Consider the following 21,909-nt stretch of genomic DNA (forward strand, 5'->3'; position numbering starts at 1 on the left):
CCCCTGCTTCTTAAATATTTCTAAGTTTATTTCCTATCTCTGTTCTTATTTCCACTGATTATTTGAAGCCTGGTCTAGACTCCTGTTCTCCTTGCTTCCAAGTTTGCTCTTTTCTATTTCTCCTTCATATACTAGTCAGAAAGAGCTCTCTGAACACAAATGTGATTACATCATTCTCTAGTTAAAATCCTCCAAGAGTCTGGTTAATAAAACCATAAAGCAATTCATTAGTGTATTATGTAGAAATCTAAAAATAAAATTTACAGTTTTGTAATATAATGGAAAAATGTATATATTACAAAAACAAAACAAAACAAAACACCAAACATATAAAATCTAAGCATAAGAAATCCTAAAAGGAAATACATCTAATTGTTGACATTTGCAATTCTGGGATAGTTCAGTATATGATTTAAACTTTTCTTCTTTTTACTGCTTCCCTCAATATTCTAATTAAAATAATAAACAGTAACTAATACGCAGTGCTAATTGTATGCTAAGCTCTGATCTAAGTTAAGTCTTTTAATTCTCATAACAAGTTAATTAGTTAGGTGTTATTATAGGGATATAAATCCCTATTAAAAAAAATAAGCACAGAGAGATTAAACAACTTGCCCAACAAAGTTAAACAGCTAGCTGGTACTGAAGCCATGATTCAAACTGAGGTAATGAGAAATTAATTATCATGAGTCTCTATTATTTTTGTAACAGACTTAAAAATCCCTAAGTATTTTTTGGGAAAGCCTTCAAAGGCTTCCCATCTTCTGAAAAGTAAAAGAGAAACTATATTATGAATGAGTGAGTACAAGGTTTTCACAATTCAGTTTTTATTTTTCCAGTCTCTTCTAACATTAGCAACATTCTATAATGTTCAGTTTCTGTAACATGCCAAGCTCCCTGCTGCTTTTGGTCATTCATCGACGTCCTTCTCTGAAATGACCCCTATTTCTCAGTCCCACTGACTGCTTACCCCCTGCTCATTGCTCAAAATTCAGTTTAAATATTGCAACCTCACCTTTTTATATACAATCTCCAATGCTGCCTCTCAGCATTCTGTATTTGCACTGACTGGCTGCATAATATTCCATCGCTAGGAAGACCCTTAAGTTACTGGGCTATTCACCTATTTCTGGACATAAAGATATTGCATATTTTCTCAAACTAGGTTTCCAGGAGTGAAATTACAGAGTCAAAAGTTACAGGTTGTTTTTTACTTCTGAAACACTGGCAAACTGCTTTGCAAAAGTCTATTGCTACTAGCAATACTGGAGGATACTATTTTCATTGTGCCCACCAGATTTCAGGATTCAGAATATATTTTTAAACCTGTACCTTATGATAAATTCGATTTGTGATTACATCATACATAACTCTACTCTAGTGAAAGTAAAAATATTGGTTAAAATTAACCTCACAGTTACTTAAAAGATAGCTTCTACTAAAAGTCTTCCCTTAATTCTTTTCTCAAACAAGGCAGAATATAGAGAAGTTATCAAAAATTTCTACCTGTGTAGTGGAAGGGGCTTGATCTTGGGTTTTTCAGAAGCTGAGGAGAGCGTTTTGATTTGAGGCTTGGCTGTTGGTGATGTTTCCAAATCTCGGCTAAGCTCTGCTTCAGTTTTCTTAATGAATTCATCATATGACTAGTTTAGAAAAATCAGAGGAGTCACTATACAGAATTTTTTTTAAAAAAAACTATTTTAAATTAGAAAATAGTATATTTTATGGTAAAATATTCAAACAGGAAAGAAGATGTAATGTAAAAATCTTTCTCCCAGTATCCATGTCATTCCCCAGAGTGCCATCAACATTTACTTGTAGATCCTTCTTGAAACAGACTATGTATAAGCATATATGTGGAACCATAATCCTAATATGAGTTAGAAAATGACAAAGTCTCATTTTACAAAAATTTAATACCTATGAAGCAATCATTTGGGTCCTGCCCCATTAAAAAACTTCTTTAGCTGACCATGTAATTATTCTTTTAAGGGTGTCCTAATACTTCCATGTTATTTTTAAGAAGTTTAGGCATTACGCAGAGTTCAATGGCGGCTTCTTGGGAATACAAATCCTTGGGAATACAAATCCTGAAGAAGGAAGGCTGTGATTAGAGAACATGATAGTTCAGAATTACAAAAAATGTTATCAGCCATTCTATAAACACTAATGTGTAATTCTGATTTGGATGAAATCTAAGGGAAGTCCTTTATCTATTATATTTCTTAGTTTTCTGGGCTAAAATCCCTACTTTTGTATCTCTATTTGAGACTATAGCTGTTTTGTTCAACACTGTATATCCAGTACCTACTCAGTGTTTGGCCCCAAACAGGCTGTCAGTCAACATCATAAAATGAATGAATGACCATATGGATGCTACTCAGTTGCCACAGATCCCTAACACTTGGGCTGAAATCCCTACTTTTACAACTTTCACTATCCATATCCTCTAAATTTTCAATGTTTTGGTAAAGTAACCTCTGGTATTAAACACACACCAAAGCTAGATGGTCTAGCTAGCTAGGTATATATGAGGACTATAACTTCTCAGATCTGAAAGCTATACTTACATGGATGTAGTTGACTTATTACATCTGTGATTAAATAAACTCCCAAAGATTTTTTATATGAAATGCTATATATATTATGTTTTTCTCCATCATATACTATAATTCTAAAACCTAAATACACAACTTTCTTTTGTCTGTAAACCATCTAGTAAAATGTTGAATGAGATGGATCCTATGGCAATTCTCTAGTGCTAGCACTTCTGGCTGGCATATCCATTAATGAAGAATTTTGAGCAGTGCTCTTCAATCTAATAGTATTTCATTTAATTTTCAATGGCTCTCCATTACCTTACACTAGTGCTTTTAAATTCTGGGTCCCACCCTAGATTATTAATCCCTCTGGGAGGGAGACTGGATATTTGTATTTTTCAAAGAGCTCCCCAGTTAATTCTAACATGTGGTCACGTTGAAGACTACTGACTTGAAGTCCAAACTCATCCATCTGATTCCAAGATCCTGAACATGATCTTTATTTTTGAATTTTGTTTCCCACTATTTTCCAACATGAACTTGCCAGTATGGCTATTCTACCTTAAGCATTTCCCTTACTTCTAAACATCTGTGCAAGTTACAGTCCCTGTTCCCATCTCTGTATTGTGTACCTGTGTAAATGTCTATTTTCTCCGCATCTGTCAGCAGCCCTGTTTTCTATGTGGAAGATAGGACACAAAATTTAGAATATGAGCTCTATTAAAATCTAGCTTTACCACTTCTGAGTGGTGTGTGCCTGAATAGCATTACTCTCCCTGAAACTCAATTTCCTCATCCGTAAAACTATAGACAGTAAAGCCACTGTTGCTTGAGGATAAAATGAATACATGTAAAGTCATTAGCTGAATTCTGGCATACAAATAGGCACTTAAATATTTGATGACTAAATTAACAGATGTAGGAGGAATACATATTTGGTGTTACCACAACAAGGACCATTGAAAGGACAGAAATACTGACTAACAGAACCAAAAGATTTTTAACATTTACAGAACCTAGAGTCCTACAATGAAAGCAACTGCCTTGAAATTTTGAGATTTCCTATTATTGGAAGTGTTCAGGTAGAAGCTGAAAGGTCTTCTCTGGTGATGCCGTGAGAAGGGATTCTTGCGAGGAGCAGGACGTTCAGACTGATTCTATGATGAATGTGGCATTTTAGGAACACTAGGCTGGCAGAAGGTATGCAAGTATTAGGGAAGCAACAGAGACAGGGGCATTTAAGAGGCCACGCAGAGAGCAGAGATAAGGGGTCGTGAGGCCCCAGTCGGCTCGATGGCAGCTGGAATGGAAAAAGCAAGCAGACTCATAAAAAAAAAAAAAAAAAAAGAAAAAGTACCAGTGAGATCTGGTAACCAAAAGGATAAGAGAAAACAGAATGAGGAAATATCAAAACCAGGTTTCCAGCTGGGGTAGAATCAGGGAAGGCTGCTAGAGCATGGGAGAAGTCTAGTTTAGAATTATCACTTCTGAGCCATTCAAATAGGACAATGTGGCATGAAATATCATTCTGCTTAAAAAAAAACAAATTGTTTTTAAAAAGGCAGTAACAGTTTCAATAGCTAGAATTATTTATCTTTTTTTACAGAATTATTCATCTAATGATTCTTTGCTTAAGAGGGCGTGAATTTCAATCTTTCACAGGCCTAATCTTTCTAAGAAAAAAACCTCTTATTTTAATTTGATTTTAAGAACATTTACTTAATACTTGATGCTATAAGATTTATTTTTTTATTTAATGTTTTATTTATTTTTGAGACAGAGAGAGACAGAGCATGAGCAGGGGAGGGGGAGAGAAAGAGAAAGACACAGAATCTAAAGCAGGCTCCAGGCTCCGAGCTGTCAGCACAGAGCCTGATGTGGGGATCGAACTCATGAACCACGAGATCATGACCTGAGCCAAAGTCGGATGCCCAACCGACTGAGCCACCCAGGCACCCCAAGATTTATTATTTTAATATTTAACGCTTTAAGCAAGAGTTTGTTTAGATAACCTTGGATTTCTTTTAAAAAGAGGTTAAAATGTGGCACCAAACTAATAATGAAAAATTCTACGCCATTACTTTATTAACAACATTAAAAAAACATTTTAGGTTCCAATATACATTAGCCTTGATACTGAACCCCTTTCCTATGTCTAACCTCTAACTGTTTGATCAGACTGGCTTCTTGGGCTTTCAGTCTTTCCTTCTGCCGTTTTCTCTGTTCCTTCTTCAGCTGGTCCACAACTGATTTTCTTTTCCGCAGCTCATCCTTTAGGGCTCTGATCCTACCTTCAATGTCACTTTGGTCAGATGTTGTTTCTGAAAGGGAAATAAAATCTTTCATTTTAACTTGAGAATGAAGTTAATTTAATAACTACTAATGAAAGCAGCAAGGTGATACTACACTTACAGTCAATCTAACATTTAAAATTAAGGAATTGGAGCTTTTGAAAAAAAATTTATTTGTGATTCGCATCTCTCCTTTCCCTGAAATATAGCGGGCGGTTGGTCCTTCCTACTTATTTTCACTTTCTAATTGTACTATTTGAAACCTCAAATAAATCTTAAGATACCCTATCTTGATGAGATAAACAACCAGAAATTGAGGAACTTTTAAGCTAGTGAAATTTGGGCATTGTGAGGAATTATTTCCTGGTGACAAGAGAAACATATTTATCTTTCCTTCCCCTTAGCTATTAATAGTTTTTAAGTCCTATTAAAATAAAAATGAAACTTTGCCATTTTACACTGACTGTGAATCATCAGTTGATGTCTTAATACCATATAAAAGGAAAGAAATTATAAAGAAATATACTCTGCTATAACCTTTCTTTAGAAGCTCTTAAAATATTTAAAATAGCTAAAATGAAGCTAGTTAAATCTTATTTTCTTCCCAACAGTTCCCTACACATATACACACACGCACAAAGTAGATGTCCAGTCACAGCAAAATCATGAAAAAGACATTTCATTATAATAAGTGTCACATACATGCTATGAAAATACTGTCATTTAAAGATGCTGCTTATTTCACTACACATGGAAATTACGCAGAATAAAAATGATTATTCCTCACACCTCCTCCCCAAATCAAGTAATAATATCATTTCCACACACTAATGTCGAGTGAGACATTTAATAGCCATAGAAATACTATTACAATAGAAATACTATTGTATAAAATCTGAAGACTCAAATGTATGCTACAACATTAAACCATAAATAACCAGGTTTTTTTTCAGGTACTTCAGATTAAATTGCGTAAGAACTAGTTATGGAACTTATTTAAATGCAAAAGGATTATAGTCTTTTTTAATAGAATGATCCCAATATCTGGATTAGAAATAATGAAATCTAAGTTCCTGTCACTTCTATGTTGCTAACTTTAGGTACCTCAGGAAAGTAATACCCATCTTACACCACTGGTGGCATCATCGTGAGTCCTTAGCAGGGGCAAAGCTCACTATCGATCAACACTCATAAAATAGTATAATAAGAAAGGCCATTTTCAACTCTGGATCTGTTACTGGTAATTGGTAAGGTAAGTTTGACCCCTACTGATTTCTAGAATTGATGTGTAGATTAAATAAGGTGTACAAAGCACACAGCACAGCACCTGAACTACTATAAAAGCTCAAAAAATGGTGGTAAGAGTAATACTCATATAAAACAAACACTTTATGCAGCTATATTTTAGGTAACAGATTTTCCAATCTAAAACTAAAAATGCTGGTGGTGAGAAGAGAGCCACTGAGTATCTCCCTTATGTTTTCTTCTAATTGCTGAAGAAAAGAATCAATTGCTTTCAGGGTTAAAAGGTTCTGAGCCCTTTGCAGAGATTCAATTGATGATTCTAGTGTAGTAACTTGGGGTAGGACTGCAGATTGACCTAAAAGTTAAAATCTTTCTAAAATGAAGTATAAACCCATATCTTTGCATCTTCTAAAACTGAGCTTCTTTTAGCTGGATAAGCTTTTATGTGCTTCCAAACCTCAAGACATGGATAAAATTTGAAGACTTTGATAAAATTGTGTGGGGGATCACTATACTCCCACACACTTAGTTTCAACTTTGTCCCCCCTCCCAAAATGATTATTTTAAATTAGTATATACATATTTAATAATTTATTGTCAAGTTAGCTAACATACAGTGTAGTCTTGCCTTCAAATTAATATATTTTAAAAATTGCACATGCCAGCAGTGATTTTTCTTTTCTTTTTTGTAATTTTTTTAATGTTTATTTATTTTTGAGAAAAAGCGCATGAGCAGGGGGAGGGAGACAGAATCTGAAGCAGGCTCTAGGCTCTGAGCTGTCAGCACAGAGCCCGATGCGGGACTCAAACCCACGAACTGTGAGATCATAACCTGAGCCGAAGTCAGACGCTTAACTGACTCAGCCACCCAGGTGCCCCACCAGCAGTGACTTTTCTAATAAAAATATGTATCATCTATGCTTGTGAAGATTTAAAAGTAGTTGATGAGAAACTTGGGAGTTTTTAGATGAAAGACCTTGGGAAATGTTTCTATTTTTAAGTACTAAAGAAGCCAAAAGTGTACAAATGAAAGGTAGAAATTAAATAAATAAAAGTCTATGAGAATGAGTGGGAATACATTATATACCTGCCCAAATATAGTATTACTGCATAACATTCATCATTAGTAATGGGGTGCCTGGGTGGCTCAGTCGGTTAAGCATCTGACTTTGGCTCAAGTCATGATCTCGTGGTTTGTGAGTTAGAGCCCCGCGTGGGGCTCTGTGCTAACAGCTTGGAGCCTGGAGCCTGCTTTGGATTCTACGTCTCCCTATCTCTCTGTGCCTCCCCCACTTGCATGTGCTCGTGCTCACTCGCTCTCTCTCTAAAATAAACATTTTAAAAAATTCAACATTAGTAACATCTAAAAATCTCTAGAATTTTTTTTTTTAACCCAAACAACTCACTGAATTAATTTATTGCCTTTATGGAATTATCTCCTACGAGGTTTTTTTGGGTGGTGAGGGAGAGAGGAGGGGGCAGGTAAATGATATTTCAGTTTGTTTAAACTAACGTCAAGACAGAATAACCTGATGGACAGAATGATCTAATAGAAAAAATTAAGTTTCTGATTATTTCACACAGGCAGCCTCTAATAATTTGGCTGATAAATTCTTTATCACTTGAGAAAGGCTTATATAACTCCACTACGTTAAAACTGACCACTTCCATAAACATTGCATTTAATGACGTCATCATCAATAGGTAGATGGCATGTGGAGTTTAGAAATCTCAGAGCTATTTTTCCAAAACTATTCTCACTTGAGTATGTTTTACCAATAAAACAGTATCTTATTAACATTATTAATCCTTAGTCTGTAACTCATGCAAGGCTGGTTACAATATTATTCCACTGAACAGATGGAAAAGACTATCCAATATGGGAAAGAAAGCTGAAGAAAGTCACCAGTAAGTAGTAGAGCTAAGATATGAATTCATAGTTTGTTTTTTTTTTAATTTTTTAATGTTTATTTATTTCTGAGAGAGAGAGACAGAGAATGAGTCGGGGAGGGGCAGAGAGAGAGGGAAACACAGAATCAGAAGCAGGCTCCAGGCTCTGAGCTGTCAGCATAGAGCCCAACGCAGGGCTCAAACTCACAAGCCATGAGATCATGCCCTGAGCCAAAGTCAGACACTTAACCGACTGAGCCACCCAGGCACCCCTAAATCCATGTTTTCAAGTATCAAGTTTATGTCTACTGACATGTTACTACACTGGTAATAACTTTTTGCCAGAGTACCTCAAAGCAAATACATAAAAATAATAATATTCAACAGATAAATATGATATACAACATTCTTCAACTGGCTTGAGCTAGTAATCTCATTTCTAAGAATTTATTCTTACTGAAATATTCCACAAGAAGATGTTCATTACAACTTTACTGGCTGGGAATGCAAGCTGGTGCAGACACTCTGGAAAACACTTCCTCAAAAAACTGAAAACAGAACTACCCTACAACCCAGCAATTGCACTACTAGGCATTTATCCACGGGATACAGGTGTGCTATTTCGAAGGGACACATGCACCCCCATATTTAGAGCAGCACTATCAACAATAGCCAAAGTATGGAAAGAGCCCAAATGACCATCGATGGATGAATGGATAAAGGAGATGTGGTATATATATACAATGGAGTATTACTCAGCAATCAAAAAGAATGAAACCTTGCCATTTGCAACTATGTGTATGGAACCAGAGGGTATTATACTAAGTGAAATTAGTCAGTCAGAGAAAAACAAATATCATATGACTTCACTCATATGAGGACTTTAAGAGACAAAACAGATGGGGGCGCCTGGGTGGCTCAGTCGGTTAAGCATCCGACTTCGGCTCAGGTCACGATCTCGCGGTCTGTGGGTTCGAGCCCTGCATCGGGCTCTGTGCTGACTGCTCAGAGCCTGGAGCCTGTTTCACATTCTGTGTCTCCCTCTCTCCCTGACCCTCCCCTGTTCATGCTCTGTCTCTCTCTGTCTCAAAAAAAATAAATAAACGTTAAAAAAAAAAAATTAAAAAAAAAAAAGAAACAAAACAGATGAACATAAGAGAAGGGAAACAAAAATAATATAAAAACAGGGAGGGGGACAAAATAGAAGAGACTCATAAATATGGAGAACAAATTGAGGGTTGCTGGAGGGGTTGTGGGAGGGGGGATGGGCTAAATGGGTAAGGGGCACTAAGGCATCTACTCCTGAAATTATTATTGCACTATATGCTAACTAATTTGGATATAAATTTAAAAAAATAAAAAATAAAATTAAAAAAAAACATTATTGGCAATTTTGACAAAATCTAAATGATCATCACTAGGGAAATATTTAAATAAGTTATGGTATATCTACTCTTTGAAATATTATGCAGTTATTCAAAAATAAGGGTGATTTAAAAATATGGGTGTGGGAACCTCCAATGATTTATTATCATTTGAAACACTGAAAACAGGGGGTACAGAATAGGATCAAAGACCAAAAACAGAATAATATTTTTCACTTTTTCTTTATTAAATGTCTACTCTCAAATGAAAACTAAAAATGAGCTCAAAAGGCATACACTCAATATAGTGTTAACCTTCCATGGAATTCTCATAAACTGAGCGTTGCCTGTATAGATATGCTTCCGAAGATCAGATCTTGTGTACATTGAAGTCTTACAGAATAGAGGCTGTTCATGGTTTCATAATCTAATAGCACAGAGTTTTATAGCAGAATAGAGACTATAGGAGAATAGACAATGTTCCCCACTGCCATGTGCAGTTGATTCTCTACCTTTCCTCCTTTGAAACTTAGGCTATCCTGCCCTACCTCCTCCTCTCTCTCTCCATGGTCATCATTAATTCATTCAAGAAACATTTAAGGGGCTCCTGGGTGGCTCAGTCGGTTGAGCATCTGACTTTGGCTCAGGTCATGATCTCACAGCTTTTGAGTTCGAGCCCTGCGTCGGGCTCTGTGCTGATGGCTCAGAGCCTGGAGCCCGCTTTGGCTTCTGTGTCTCCCTCTCTCTCTACCCCTAACCCACTCGCATTCTGTCTCTGTCTCTCTCAAAAATGAATAAACATTAAAAAAAAAAAAAAAAAAAGAAAGGAGCATTTAATAAATACCTGCCATGTGCAATGCAAAGTACCTGGTAGGTCCTGGTGCCACCAATTATTAACAAATTAGACTCTCCTTTCCAGAAGTCTATATGCTAGTAGGGGAGACCTGCTGGGTAAAGTCTGGTTACAATTTATATGCTGTCTGGTATAAGCTGATGCACAGAGCACTATGGGAACACATAAGCAGTGTCTGGCACATAGAAAAAAATATTCAACAAATGTCTGATGAATAAATGACTTGCCCATTAACAACCCAAGAATATAACAGTTTGTCAATTTTGTGTAATTAGGGAAATAATTAATTATCAATGAAAAGCACTGAATTATGTGATTTACTCTTGGCAAGAAAAAAGCCTTTACAAATGAGAGAAAGGATAACATTACACTAACATATGGACAGACAAAGCTTATTAAAGAGGTATTCAAATATAATACAAAGAAAACTCCTTGTTATTACTCTTACCTGACTGTGTCATAGATAATGACTCATCTGACCAACTAGAACAGTGTTGATGGGACTTGATAGGTAGACGATACTGTCCTCCAGTCCTATGACTTCCTTTGCTAGACTCCTGCTTTGATACTGATGTGCAGCTTTTGGGAGGTGACTGTTCAAACAGAAAACCAAATGGGAAGTGTTTTGTGATACAGTTGTAAAGTCCAGTTAGCATTTGAGATACCAAGCAGTTAATAATATATACAAAGAGTGTTAAGTAACTCTATGACATAAAAAGTAAAAACAGTTTACAAATTATACAAAGGATAAATCGACCTCAATTTTTTTTAAGTTATACAAAAAAGTTACAGAGAAGCATGCTTTTTAGAGAGGTTTAAAATAAAGTAGGAGTGGCTATTGTATAAGTGATAGTTACCCTCTTATTCATTTATTTTTTTAATTTAAAAAATTCTAAACACGGGAGTGCAGATATCTTTTCGACATAGTGATTTCATTTCCTTCAGAAGACTCCACCCAGAAGTGGAGTTGCTGGATCATATGGGAATTCTCCATTGACAGATAAATGATAAAGAAAATGTGGTGCATGTGTGCACAAGTGCACATGCATGTGCACGCATGGACGCGCACACACACACACACACACACACACACACACACACACACAGGAACACACTATTCAGCTGTAAAGAAAGAAGGAAATCCTGCCATTTGCAACATGGATGAACCATGAGGGCATTATGCTAAGGGGAATAAGTTAGACAGAGAAAGATAAATACTGTATGATCTCACTTATGTGTAGAATCTAAAAAAAAAAAAAACTCAACTCATAGAAAAAGAGATCAGATTTGTGGTTACCAGACGTGGGGGTTGTGGGGAAATTGGGTGAAGGTGGGAAGGGTACAAACTTCCAGTTATAAAATACATAAGTCCTAGGGATGTAATGTAAAATGTGATGACTAGAGTTAAACATTGCTGTGTGGTATATGTGAAAGTTGCTAAGGGAGGAGCATAAAAGTTCTTGTTACAAGGGAAAATTTTTTTTAACTTTATGAGATGAGAGATGTCAACCAAACTTATTGTGGCAATCATTTCACAATGTATGTATGCCAACCCATTATGCTATATACTTTAAACTTATACAGTGTTGTGTATCAATTATATCTCAATAAAACTGGAAAAAAAAAACTTTAAAAATACTAAATATGGGGATGCCTGGGGGGTTCGGTCGGTTGAGCGTCCCAATGCTCATGACCTGATTTCAGCTCAGGTCATGAATCCAGCATCGTGGGATTGAGCCCCACATCAGGCTCTGTGCTGAGAGTGGAGCCTGCTTGAGATATTCACTCTCTCTCTCTCTCTCTCTCTCTCTCATTTTCTCTCTCTTTCCTTCTGCCCTTCTCCCTTGCTCACACGCTCTCTTTCTCTAAAATAAAATTTAAAAAAATTTTTTTTAAATACTCAAAATGTACTATTTTGAAGAAGGAAGGAAAGAAGGGAGGGAAGGAGGAAGGGAAGAAAACAAAGTGTAAGAAGACTGTCTACAAGAGATTACAAAGGACATCATTTCTATGCTGCCACCAGGAGGAAATGGGAATATCTAATTTGATTCCTGGCTATCATCACTTCCTGTATCTGTGAATTTGGGCAGGTTTCCTAGCCCGCTGAGCTTCAGAGTGGGGCTTAAAACAGTATCTCTAGATTTCTTGTGAGGATAATCCACATAAGGCATTGGCATATTAGCTGGCACTTGGTAAGTAAGCACGAATAAGTATTAGTTTTTTATTATAAAAATCACTAGGGGTGCCTGGGTGGCTCAGTCGATTGGGGGTCCGACTTCGGCTCAGGTCATGGTCTCACAGTTTGTGAGTTCGAGTGCCGCGTCGGGCACTATGCTGACAGATCAGAGCCTGGACCGTGCCTCAGATTCTGTGTCTCATCCTCTCTCTGTCCCTCCCCTACTCCCACTCTGTCTCTCTCTGTCTCTCAATAATAAACGTTAAAAAAATTTTTTTTTTTAATAAAAATAAAAATCACTTAAACATTTTTTTAATGTTTATTTTTGAGAGAGAAAGAGAGAGGCCGACCGGGGGAGGGGCAGAGAAAGAGGGAAACACAGAATCTGAAGCAGGCTCCAGGCTCCAAGCTGTCAGCACAGAGCCTGACCCAGGGTCCAAACCCACGAACTGCAAGATCATGACCTGAGCTGAAGTCGGACACTCAACCAACTGAGCCACCCAGGTGCCCCAGTTATAAAAAATCACTTTAAGACACACTAGTTTTATTTCTTTGCCATATTTGCTTGTCAGGAAAAAAACTAGTTTTTAGTGTTTGATCAGCCTATTTTGAATGTCAATAACAATGCTAGGTGGGATTTAACCAATTCACAGGAAGTAATATTAAGATTGTGCCAAAAAGCATAGTTTGGTTGTAAATTCCATACTACGTTTATGTATACAAGCCTATTTTCACATAATAACTAAGAATTTGCTAATATAATTTAATTAGAAGCCTTTTATAATCTAAAAACTCTGCTTTCAAGTATGTGCCCAAGGCATTGGAATATTTTGCTACACAGCACAGAATAGGTTCTTCATTGGATCACTGGATAAAAAATGTTTTCCCCCAAATCTTTCAGGTGCTAAACACACATAAATCTGATTTTTCAATAGAGGAAATGCAATTCATCCTTCACATCCACAGTGAAATGAAGACTCTATCAAAAGATACTCCATTTTGAAATTAAATGGGTTCCTTTTTTTAGACAGAGACTTTAACAAAGTTTATGTTCACTTAATATTTAATAATATTATGCTAATTCTTTTGTAGGCTTTATAAAATCAAATTTAAAAAGAAACAGTTACGTTTCTAAACTTAAGTTTTTATCAGATAGGTTTTGTTTTTGTTTTTAGTTTTATTTATTTAGTTTGAGAGGGGCGGGGGAGGAGGGGCTGGAGACAGGGAGCGAGAGAATCCCAAGCAGGCTCTGAGCTGTCAGGACAGAGCTCGACGCAGGGCTTGATCCCACAAACTGTGAGATCATGACCTGAGCCAAAATCAAGAGCTGGACACTTAACAGGCTGAGTCACTCAGGCCCCCTCATCAGATAGGTTTTTTTTTTTTTAAATGAAATACAGAATTAAGGACAATGTGGAAAATCTTATTCTAGAAGTGACCATTATTCTAATTCAGAGTCAATAACCATTTCAGATCTGCCTTAAAGAAATGAAACCATTACTTTTATTCTGATTTATGAGTTATAAGGGCAACTATTAACCAAATTATAGAAAAGGCACAATGATATGGTTTAAGATCTTACTGTTTCTATTATAGGTCAGAATACAGATTTTAATAAGCACTTGTATTGTCCCTCTATAATTATCTTTAAGTTTAATTTAAATTAAACTTAAATTATCTTTTAAAGATTTTAGAACTTCATATCCCCTCAATATTAATAGACTTAATAATATATAATTTTACGACTGCCACTAAAACTTAAATTTATTTATTTATTAATCTTTAGGAATCTATGAAAAGCTTTATTCCTGTCCAAATGTCATATGCTGTATGTTACAGGTATGGGCAATAGTCAACTCTGTCATTAATTGCAAGAATGTTAACTGTTAATAATATAACTTTCAGAAGACTTTGTTCTAAAGAAGCTTTAAGGAATAAATATACATTAACTTACATGTTTACTAGGAGAGGTAGAAGATTCCAGTTCTTGTGAAAAAACCATTTCTTCAGTAAGTACACTATGATCTGGACTCCCTGACTGCTCCTGAACTATAGACTCGGAGGGTATACATCCAACAGCAGGACTGCCCAATTCTTCTGGAATAGAGCTTTCACTGTGGAGGTGAGAGTAAGAAGGTACTGGAGATTCTGCTTCACTTGCTATTTCTACAAAGAGAGAGTAAAAACAAGAAAAAGACCACAGTCTTGGTCAAAAGAAATTTTCCACAGCTACACTTTACATTTGCTTTTGCATAATTTCACCAATTGCATTTAGATACAATTTTAATCCCACCACTTAAGGAATCACATTACTGTAAAGTCTGTTAGTCTAAGAATTTTGGCTAGCAGCAAACTGAAGAAGAGATCTGTAAACATATAATCAGCAATGACAGTGACTGACAACCTAACTGGGAAGCTACAGAGCAATAACAACTCATATTCTCATATATGAGTGTAAGTTGGTCCAACCACTTTGAAAAACAATGTGGCAATACTTGGAAAAGATGACAGTACTCCATTATCTATCAATTCCACTAAGTATACACCCTAGAGAAATCTTGCATATATACAGTAGGAGACATTTACATGGTTTAAAAAACACAAATATCTGCGGATAGTAAAATGAATAAATTGTGGTATATTTAGCCAATAACATGTAACATAGCAACAATAATGAATGAACTAGAGCTGCATGATCGATGGAGATATACAGTGAATTTCATTTAGTGCTTCCAGAATTTTTAGCACTATCTTGTCTCTGGAATTTCCTGTCCGTTATAACCCTTGCTCTTTCCAAGAAAACAAATATGTTTGACACTAAACAGAAAAACCTTGACATTATACTTGTATAATTTTAAGAATTTACTTTGTTTTCCTTCTTTGTCTTTGTAGGTATAATGCCCCACAAGAATTAGATAATATCATATTTTGCATCAGTACTGCTAACATTTGACATACTCAATTCTAAAAGTCTCATTTAAGATTCTGGGTCTGAAATCTGCAAAATAAGCTTATTTAACATAAGCAATACCTTGAATAACATGGGTTTGAACTGCACAAGTCCATTTATATGTGCATTTTTAAAAATAAATACAATTCAATTCAATACTATAAATGTATTTTCCTTATGATTTTTTAAAACATATTCTTTATCCTATTTTAAGAATAATACGATACTGTAATATATTATGTACTATATAATACATATAACATACATAATACGGGCTAATCAGCTATTTATGTTATCAGTAAGCCTTCTGGTTAGCAGTAAGCTATTGCTAAAGTTTTGGGGGAGTCAAAAGTTATACATGAATTTTTGTGTGTGGGTTGGCATCCCTAATCCCTGTGTTGTTTAAGGGTCAACTCAATTTTTTCTTTTAGGTTACTTTACTTTATTAAACAGTTAAACTATTCATAGGCTGTATTTGATGAGATTAAAATTGCATTAAAATTGCCTTTGTCTTATCACATTTACCCAATTACACTTTTTCCATGATTAAGGAGGCCAACAGTTCTAATAAATTAGAGAGTTGAACAGGAAAAACATTGCTCTAAGACAGCAGTTAAACATTTTGGTCTCAGGACATCTTTATACTCTGAAAAATCACTGAAGACCACAAAAAGCTTTTTCTGTGGTTACAGATATGGTTATATCTATCAATATTAATCATACTAGAAGTTAAAATGGAAAAAAAATTAAAATATTTAAAAACAGTAATAAATCTACATTTAACATAATGACATTTACTAAATTTTAAAATAACTACATTTTTCCAAAAAAGGCTTAGTTGAAAGGAGAGGAATTGTTTTACATTTTTTAAAATATCTGTAATGTCTGGCTTAACAGAAGGCAGTTGGAATCTCCTATCTGCTTCTGTCTGCAATCTGTGACTATCTGTTGTTTTGGCTGAAGCATATGCAGAAAATCTGGCCTTTCAAAGAATATATGTAATTAGAAAAGGGAAGAGTATTGTAACAGTCTGTACAGATAATCGTGGATATTCTTTTTTGATGCTACACTGAAATTTGACCATTGGTAGTTCCTTGTATTTTAGCTGGAATGTAGAACCTAAAACCATATCAATAAACTTTTTGTGATGTTACATTAAAATCCTTTGGTCAACTCTGTACTTTAAATGGGTTTTCTACCCATGCATGATTCTCTAAATCATCACTGGTCATTTGGAAAACACTGGTTCACTGAGTTCTGAAGATCTTCCCAATGTTGACACATTTTATCGCGCAATATGAAAAAATGACCCTGATTAGTATCATCACCCATCATATCAGGAAAGTCTTTTAAGTATTGGAAAGCTGTCCAGCTCAAGATGGGGAAAACGGCATTTCTAAAATCCGAAATTTTTGCTTGAAAGCTTAAATTTTATCCCTGGCAATAAATGTAGCCCCTGTTGTCTCTGAACAAAGTTGCCTCATTTATTTCTGAGAAACTGCCAAATACACAAGTATGAATAACCAGTTTTTTAGACACTTAAGTAAAAATGGTACTCCATGAAAAAAAACGGCTAGTTCAGCTTGCAATTCAAACCACTGCATTATGTGCTTTTCTTCAAAGCCACCACCAACCTTCAGCAAATGCAAGTGCTTCGTGCATATTTCCTATTTTGTCACACAAAGTATTAAAAAGATATGTACCCAAAGGTTGAGATTCAACAAAATTAGTATTCGTAAGTGCTTATTTCAGGGCAGTCTTACATAAAACTGGCATGTTATCGTTAGTACAAAGTGGTGAAGAATACAAGGCTACTAATAACACAGTTTGGTGCCACTGCCTTGATTCATGCTAAGACGTCAGCAATTTTACTCACCCTTATTTTTGCTACATCAGCGTAATGTCAACACAGTGAAAAAGGCAAACAACATGATAGTATCATTATAAAAATAATTTTGACCCCCACATCCTCTGAAAGGATCTTAGAGACTCCCCCAGAGTTTCCTGGGCCATATTTTATTTATTTATTTATTTATTTAACGTTTATTTATTTTTGAGACAGAGAGAGACAGAGCATGAACGGGGGAGGGTCAGAGAGAGGGAGACACAGAATCTGAAACAGGCTCCAGGCTCTGAGCCGTCAGCACAGAGCCTGACGCGGGGCTCAAACTCACGGACCGTGAGATCGTGACCTGAGCCGAAGTCGGACGCTTAGCCGACTGAGCCACCCAGGCGCCCTTCCTGGGCCATATTTTAAGAACCACTGCTCTAGGATTCATTTCTGGGAATGGAACCGCTGAATCGTGAAATACGTGTACCTCACTTTTATGATTTTATTGATTATTTTTAACGCCTCTTTTTTTCAACCTGTTTTCCAAACTAGGTTTAACAATTAATACACCAGCAGTTCCATGTTCCACCTACATACCTAGGGGCTTGATGGGTATTGTGAATGGGCTGAATGATGGTCCTGGAAAAGATATGTCCATGTCTTAACCCCCCGGACCTGTGAATGCAATTCTTTTTGGAAAAAAGGGTCCTTGCAGATGTAATTAAGGATCTCATGATAGGATCACCCTGAATTATCCAGGTTGGCCCTAAATCCACTGAAAGTTTCCTTATGAGACAAAAGAGGAACAGACAGGCATGGAGAAGAGTGTGAGACTGGAGTTAGGCAGACACAAGAGATGCCGACAGCATAACCACAAGCCAGAAGAAGGAAGGGAAGAGCTGTTCCCTGGATCTTTCAGAGGGAGCACAGCACTGCCAACACCTTGCTCCTATACTTCTGGCCCCTGGAAGTGAGAGAATAAAACTTTTTTTTAAGCTACTAAATTTGTGATAATTTGTTCCAGCAGCCCTAGGAAGGGAAGCAGTATTTCTTTATGGTTTTTATGCCCTGATTACCAATACATGTGACATCTTTTCAGATGTTTATTGATGATTTGGAGTTCTTCATTGTGAATTATCTGCTCTTTCCCTTATTTTTAAAATGTGGTTGTCATTTTATTTTTGATTCACAGGAGCTGCTTGCATGTTCTTCTACTATTCCTTTGTCAGTCATATGTGTTGCAAATATCTTTTTTTATTTTGTTGTTTTACTTTCTCTATGGTGTATTAATGAATACAAATTCTTAATTTATTGAAATCAAAGGTATTGGTATTTCCCTTTGTGGTTTTGCTTTGTATAACCTATTAAAGAAATCTCTCCCTCCCCTTGATGTCATATAGATATTCTCTTCTATGGTCTAAAAGTGTCATAATTCTAATTTTCACATTTAAGCCTTTTTTTTTTTTTTTTTTAAACCTTCAGCTGGATCTTTCTATATTGTCAATGTAGGGATCCAATTTCATTTTTTCCTGCCCTCCAAATTTAGTGGAGAGTCCCTCCTTCCTTCACTGCTCTGCAAAGTTACCTGTGTCAGAAGTCAACTTTACACATATGCATGGGTCTTTTTCTGGGCCGTTTCATAGTCTATTTGTGTATCTCTGTACAAATAATCCCGTTTTAATCATTATACTTTTACAAGTTTTGGTATCTGGTAATGTAAGTTCTCCATTTTGTGGTTCATCTTTAGCAGTGTCTTTGCTTTTTGGTCCTTTGTTCTTTCATACACATTGTAAAACGAGCTTATCAAACCCGAGGAAGAAATCTTGTTGAATTTCTGATTTAAACTGCCTTGAATCTACAAATAAGTTCAGGCAGAATTAACATCTTTAATGACACTGAATCTGTGAGAATGGAAAAGCTTTCTATTTATTTTGGTCTTCTGTAATGTCTCCTAATAACATTCTAAAGTTTTCTCCATAAATATCTTACATATTTTTTTGTTAAATTTATTCCTAGTACTTCATGTTTTTTTATTTCTATGATAAATGGCATCTCTTTTAAAAATTAATTTTTCTGGGGGCGCCTGAGTGGCTCAGTCAGTGAAGCATCTGACTCTTGATTTCAGCTCAGGTCATGATCTCCCAGTCGTTGGATTGAGCCCTGCATCAGGCTCCGTGCTGAGCGTGGAGCTTCCTTGGGATTCTTTCTCTCCCTTTCTCTCTGCCCCTCCCTCACTTGCACTCTGTCTCTCTCAAAATAAACATTTTTTTAATTAGATTTTTCTAACCAATTTCTGCTGGTCTATAGACGTGTAATTGAATTTTGTTTATGAACTTAGCAACCATGCTCGATTCACTTGTTAAATGCTGGATTTTCTATAATAATAAGTTTTGCTTCTTCCTTTCACTGCTTAGGTGAAATAAAAGCATCTTTATCTTCTTTCCAAATTTAAAGGGAAAGTTTTCTATGTTTTATCACTAACAGCAGTATCTTGTAGTAGGTTTGGTTTTTCATTTTTGTTCATAGATATCCTAGATCACATAAAGAAAGCTCCCTTCTATTGGTACTTTGATCTGAAATTTGTTTTATTAGAAATGCTTTTTGGATTTTATCAAGTACCTTTTCCAAATCCATTCAGATGTCATGTAATTTTTCTCCTTTGATCCGTTTAAGTAATCTGCCCTGTTGATTTTTTAGGATGTGTTAAACCCCACTTGGTCGTGGAATAACCCACTTCCATTTCACAGAATTCACCCATTTCTTCTCAGTTCTCAGATATGTTAGCATAAAGTTATTCACAACAGTCTCATAATTCCAAGGTCTGTGGCATTTGCAGTTATATCGCATTCTTCACATTTAATCATCCACCTTTTTTAAAAATAATGAAGTCAATCTTTTGGTTACATTAGGCTTGGGTTTGCAGAGTGAATGGAGTTAACATTTATTACCTTTCTGTTCTGTTCTCTGGTCCTCAATTTCTTTCTTCGGAGTTTTAGGTTTTATTAATTCTTTGTCCCAGGCAGCCAAAGCTTGTTTCTCCATTTGACGAATTTCTGCTTCCTCTGCATCCAAACGTCTCTTCCACTCCAGCAGCTCCTCTGCGTGTTGTCGCCGTTGCATTAGTTTCTGCTCTCGCTTTGTCAGAAACCTACGGTCACACCATGAGGGACGATCAGAGAATAAATCTACAGGCAGAAAGCACTTAGAGCTCTATACCACTCACTGCCTTCGCAACAAGCTGAGTAAAAACAACACACTCATACTACTCCTTTGAAAAAGGCTTGAAGTAACAGAAGCTTTGGTGAATCATTCAGAAAAGGAGAGAATTTATGTTTTACTTCTAATTGTTTGGAAAGATTAGCAAAGGAAAAATGGTGGCAAATTCAGAAAAGAAAATCTTCAGAATTTCTGGACAACCAGGACTGATAATCCTGAAATTACATATTCACTTCTCATAGGTGATTCTTTTTCATAACAGATGAAGAACTTATTCTGAAGGCTCAGACCAGAAAACACACAAAACCAAAACAACAAAGACCAAAACAACAACAAAAAACAAATCTCAAAGCCCCCAAACAAGCAAGCAAACAAAAAAACGTGTTCATGTCCCTTTTTGACTTTTATTTTCAAATTCAGTCTGGTTTTATTTCAGGTATCACTCACTATACCCATCTTTGGTTCCTATTGCCTAAGAGATGCAAAGTCGGGTGACAATTATGGAGAGAACACAGCACCACAGTCAGATGCCTTATGCATATAAACATAACTTTATTTACTTGAGTAAAAGGATGCACCAAATGCCTCAAATTTCTCAATTTAACCTGATCTCTGAAATTCAATAGCTCGATATATCTTAGCTCCAAAGGATTTAGAGAAATTTCTGATTTAGGAAAAGTTATCTGAGTAGTTTAAAAAGCTACTATTAAACTCTCCTCAAATGTAGATGCCACAGCCAAATAAAAGGTGGGCTGCTCATGTTATTGGTGTTAGATCTGTATTGGTAGCTAATCAACAAAAATGCGTTCACACATCCAACGAACACTTAATAAAAAGCACAAAAACTGTCATTCCGCTTCTTGAACAATCAGCATGTCAAATTAATGTGGAAACAAAAAGGTACCATCTATGGGACATTTGACAAGAAGGCTCCAGGCTGTTATGAAAAAAAAGAAAAAGAAAAAAAAGCAAACAAAACAAACAAAAAGAACAGAGCATGCTCTATCAAAGAGTGCACTGAAAAAGGTGCAAAGTTACCTGACCAACTGGTTGTAGATATACAGCTGGAATTTGGGATGAAGGTTGGGAAAACAGACACTGAGAGAGGCCCAGTGGTGAGACGTAAAGACAGAGAAGAAGTAGTGAACAGGAGAGCAGTGTCTACAAAATAAGGAGGAAGATTTTAAAACCAAGGGATCAAGAGGCAGAAGAGTGAGAAAGGGAAAGCATAAGAGCTGAGTGGAGAACTTTTAATATGCTTCCTGAATAACATTATAAGCTACTCCGTCAAAGCAAGTGTTCTACTCTGTGTGACATATAAAACATGTGCTATTATAGATCTTACCAGTGATTTCTGAATAAACATGCCTTTCTCCTCAGATGTTGCTTAACCATTACTTATAGTTTCAGGTAAATTTACTTGTTTGTGAGTAAAGTACAGTGTGGAGCTAAGTAAGTTTTCCCATAAGCTTTAACACAGAGTACAACAACTATGGCTGTGAACCTGGTACATCAGCAATTATACAAACATATGTAACCCTGAGCAAATGATT

The 21,909-nt window shown here is 35.9% G+C and overlaps 1 protein-coding gene across 1 annotated transcript in view; it reads right to left on the reverse strand.

Annotated features, from left to right (window-relative positions):
- The window catches only part of CEP350 (centrosomal protein 350), a 164,173-nt gene that overhangs the window by 24,395 nt on the left and 117,869 nt on the right, over nt 1-21,909 (reverse strand). Inside the window, exons 28-32 of the mRNA XM_058701136.1 lie at nt 20,089-20,288; nt 14,314-14,525; nt 10,632-10,776; nt 4,701-4,861; nt 1,507-1,643 (exon numbers count right to left, since the gene is read on the reverse strand). Coding sequence (XP_058557119.1) covers nt 1,507-1,643; nt 4,701-4,861; nt 10,632-10,776; nt 14,314-14,525; nt 20,089-20,288 — 855 coding nt within the window. The remainder of the gene's footprint in view (nt 1-1,506; nt 1,644-4,700; nt 4,862-10,631; nt 10,777-14,313; nt 14,526-20,088; nt 20,289-21,909) is intronic.

This window comes from Neofelis nebulosa, chromosome 15 (assembly GCF_028018385.1).
Source record: "Neofelis nebulosa isolate mNeoNeb1 chromosome 15, mNeoNeb1.pri, whole genome shotgun sequence".
Classification (NCBI taxonomy): domain Eukaryota; kingdom Metazoa; phylum Chordata; class Mammalia; order Carnivora; family Felidae; genus Neofelis; species Neofelis nebulosa.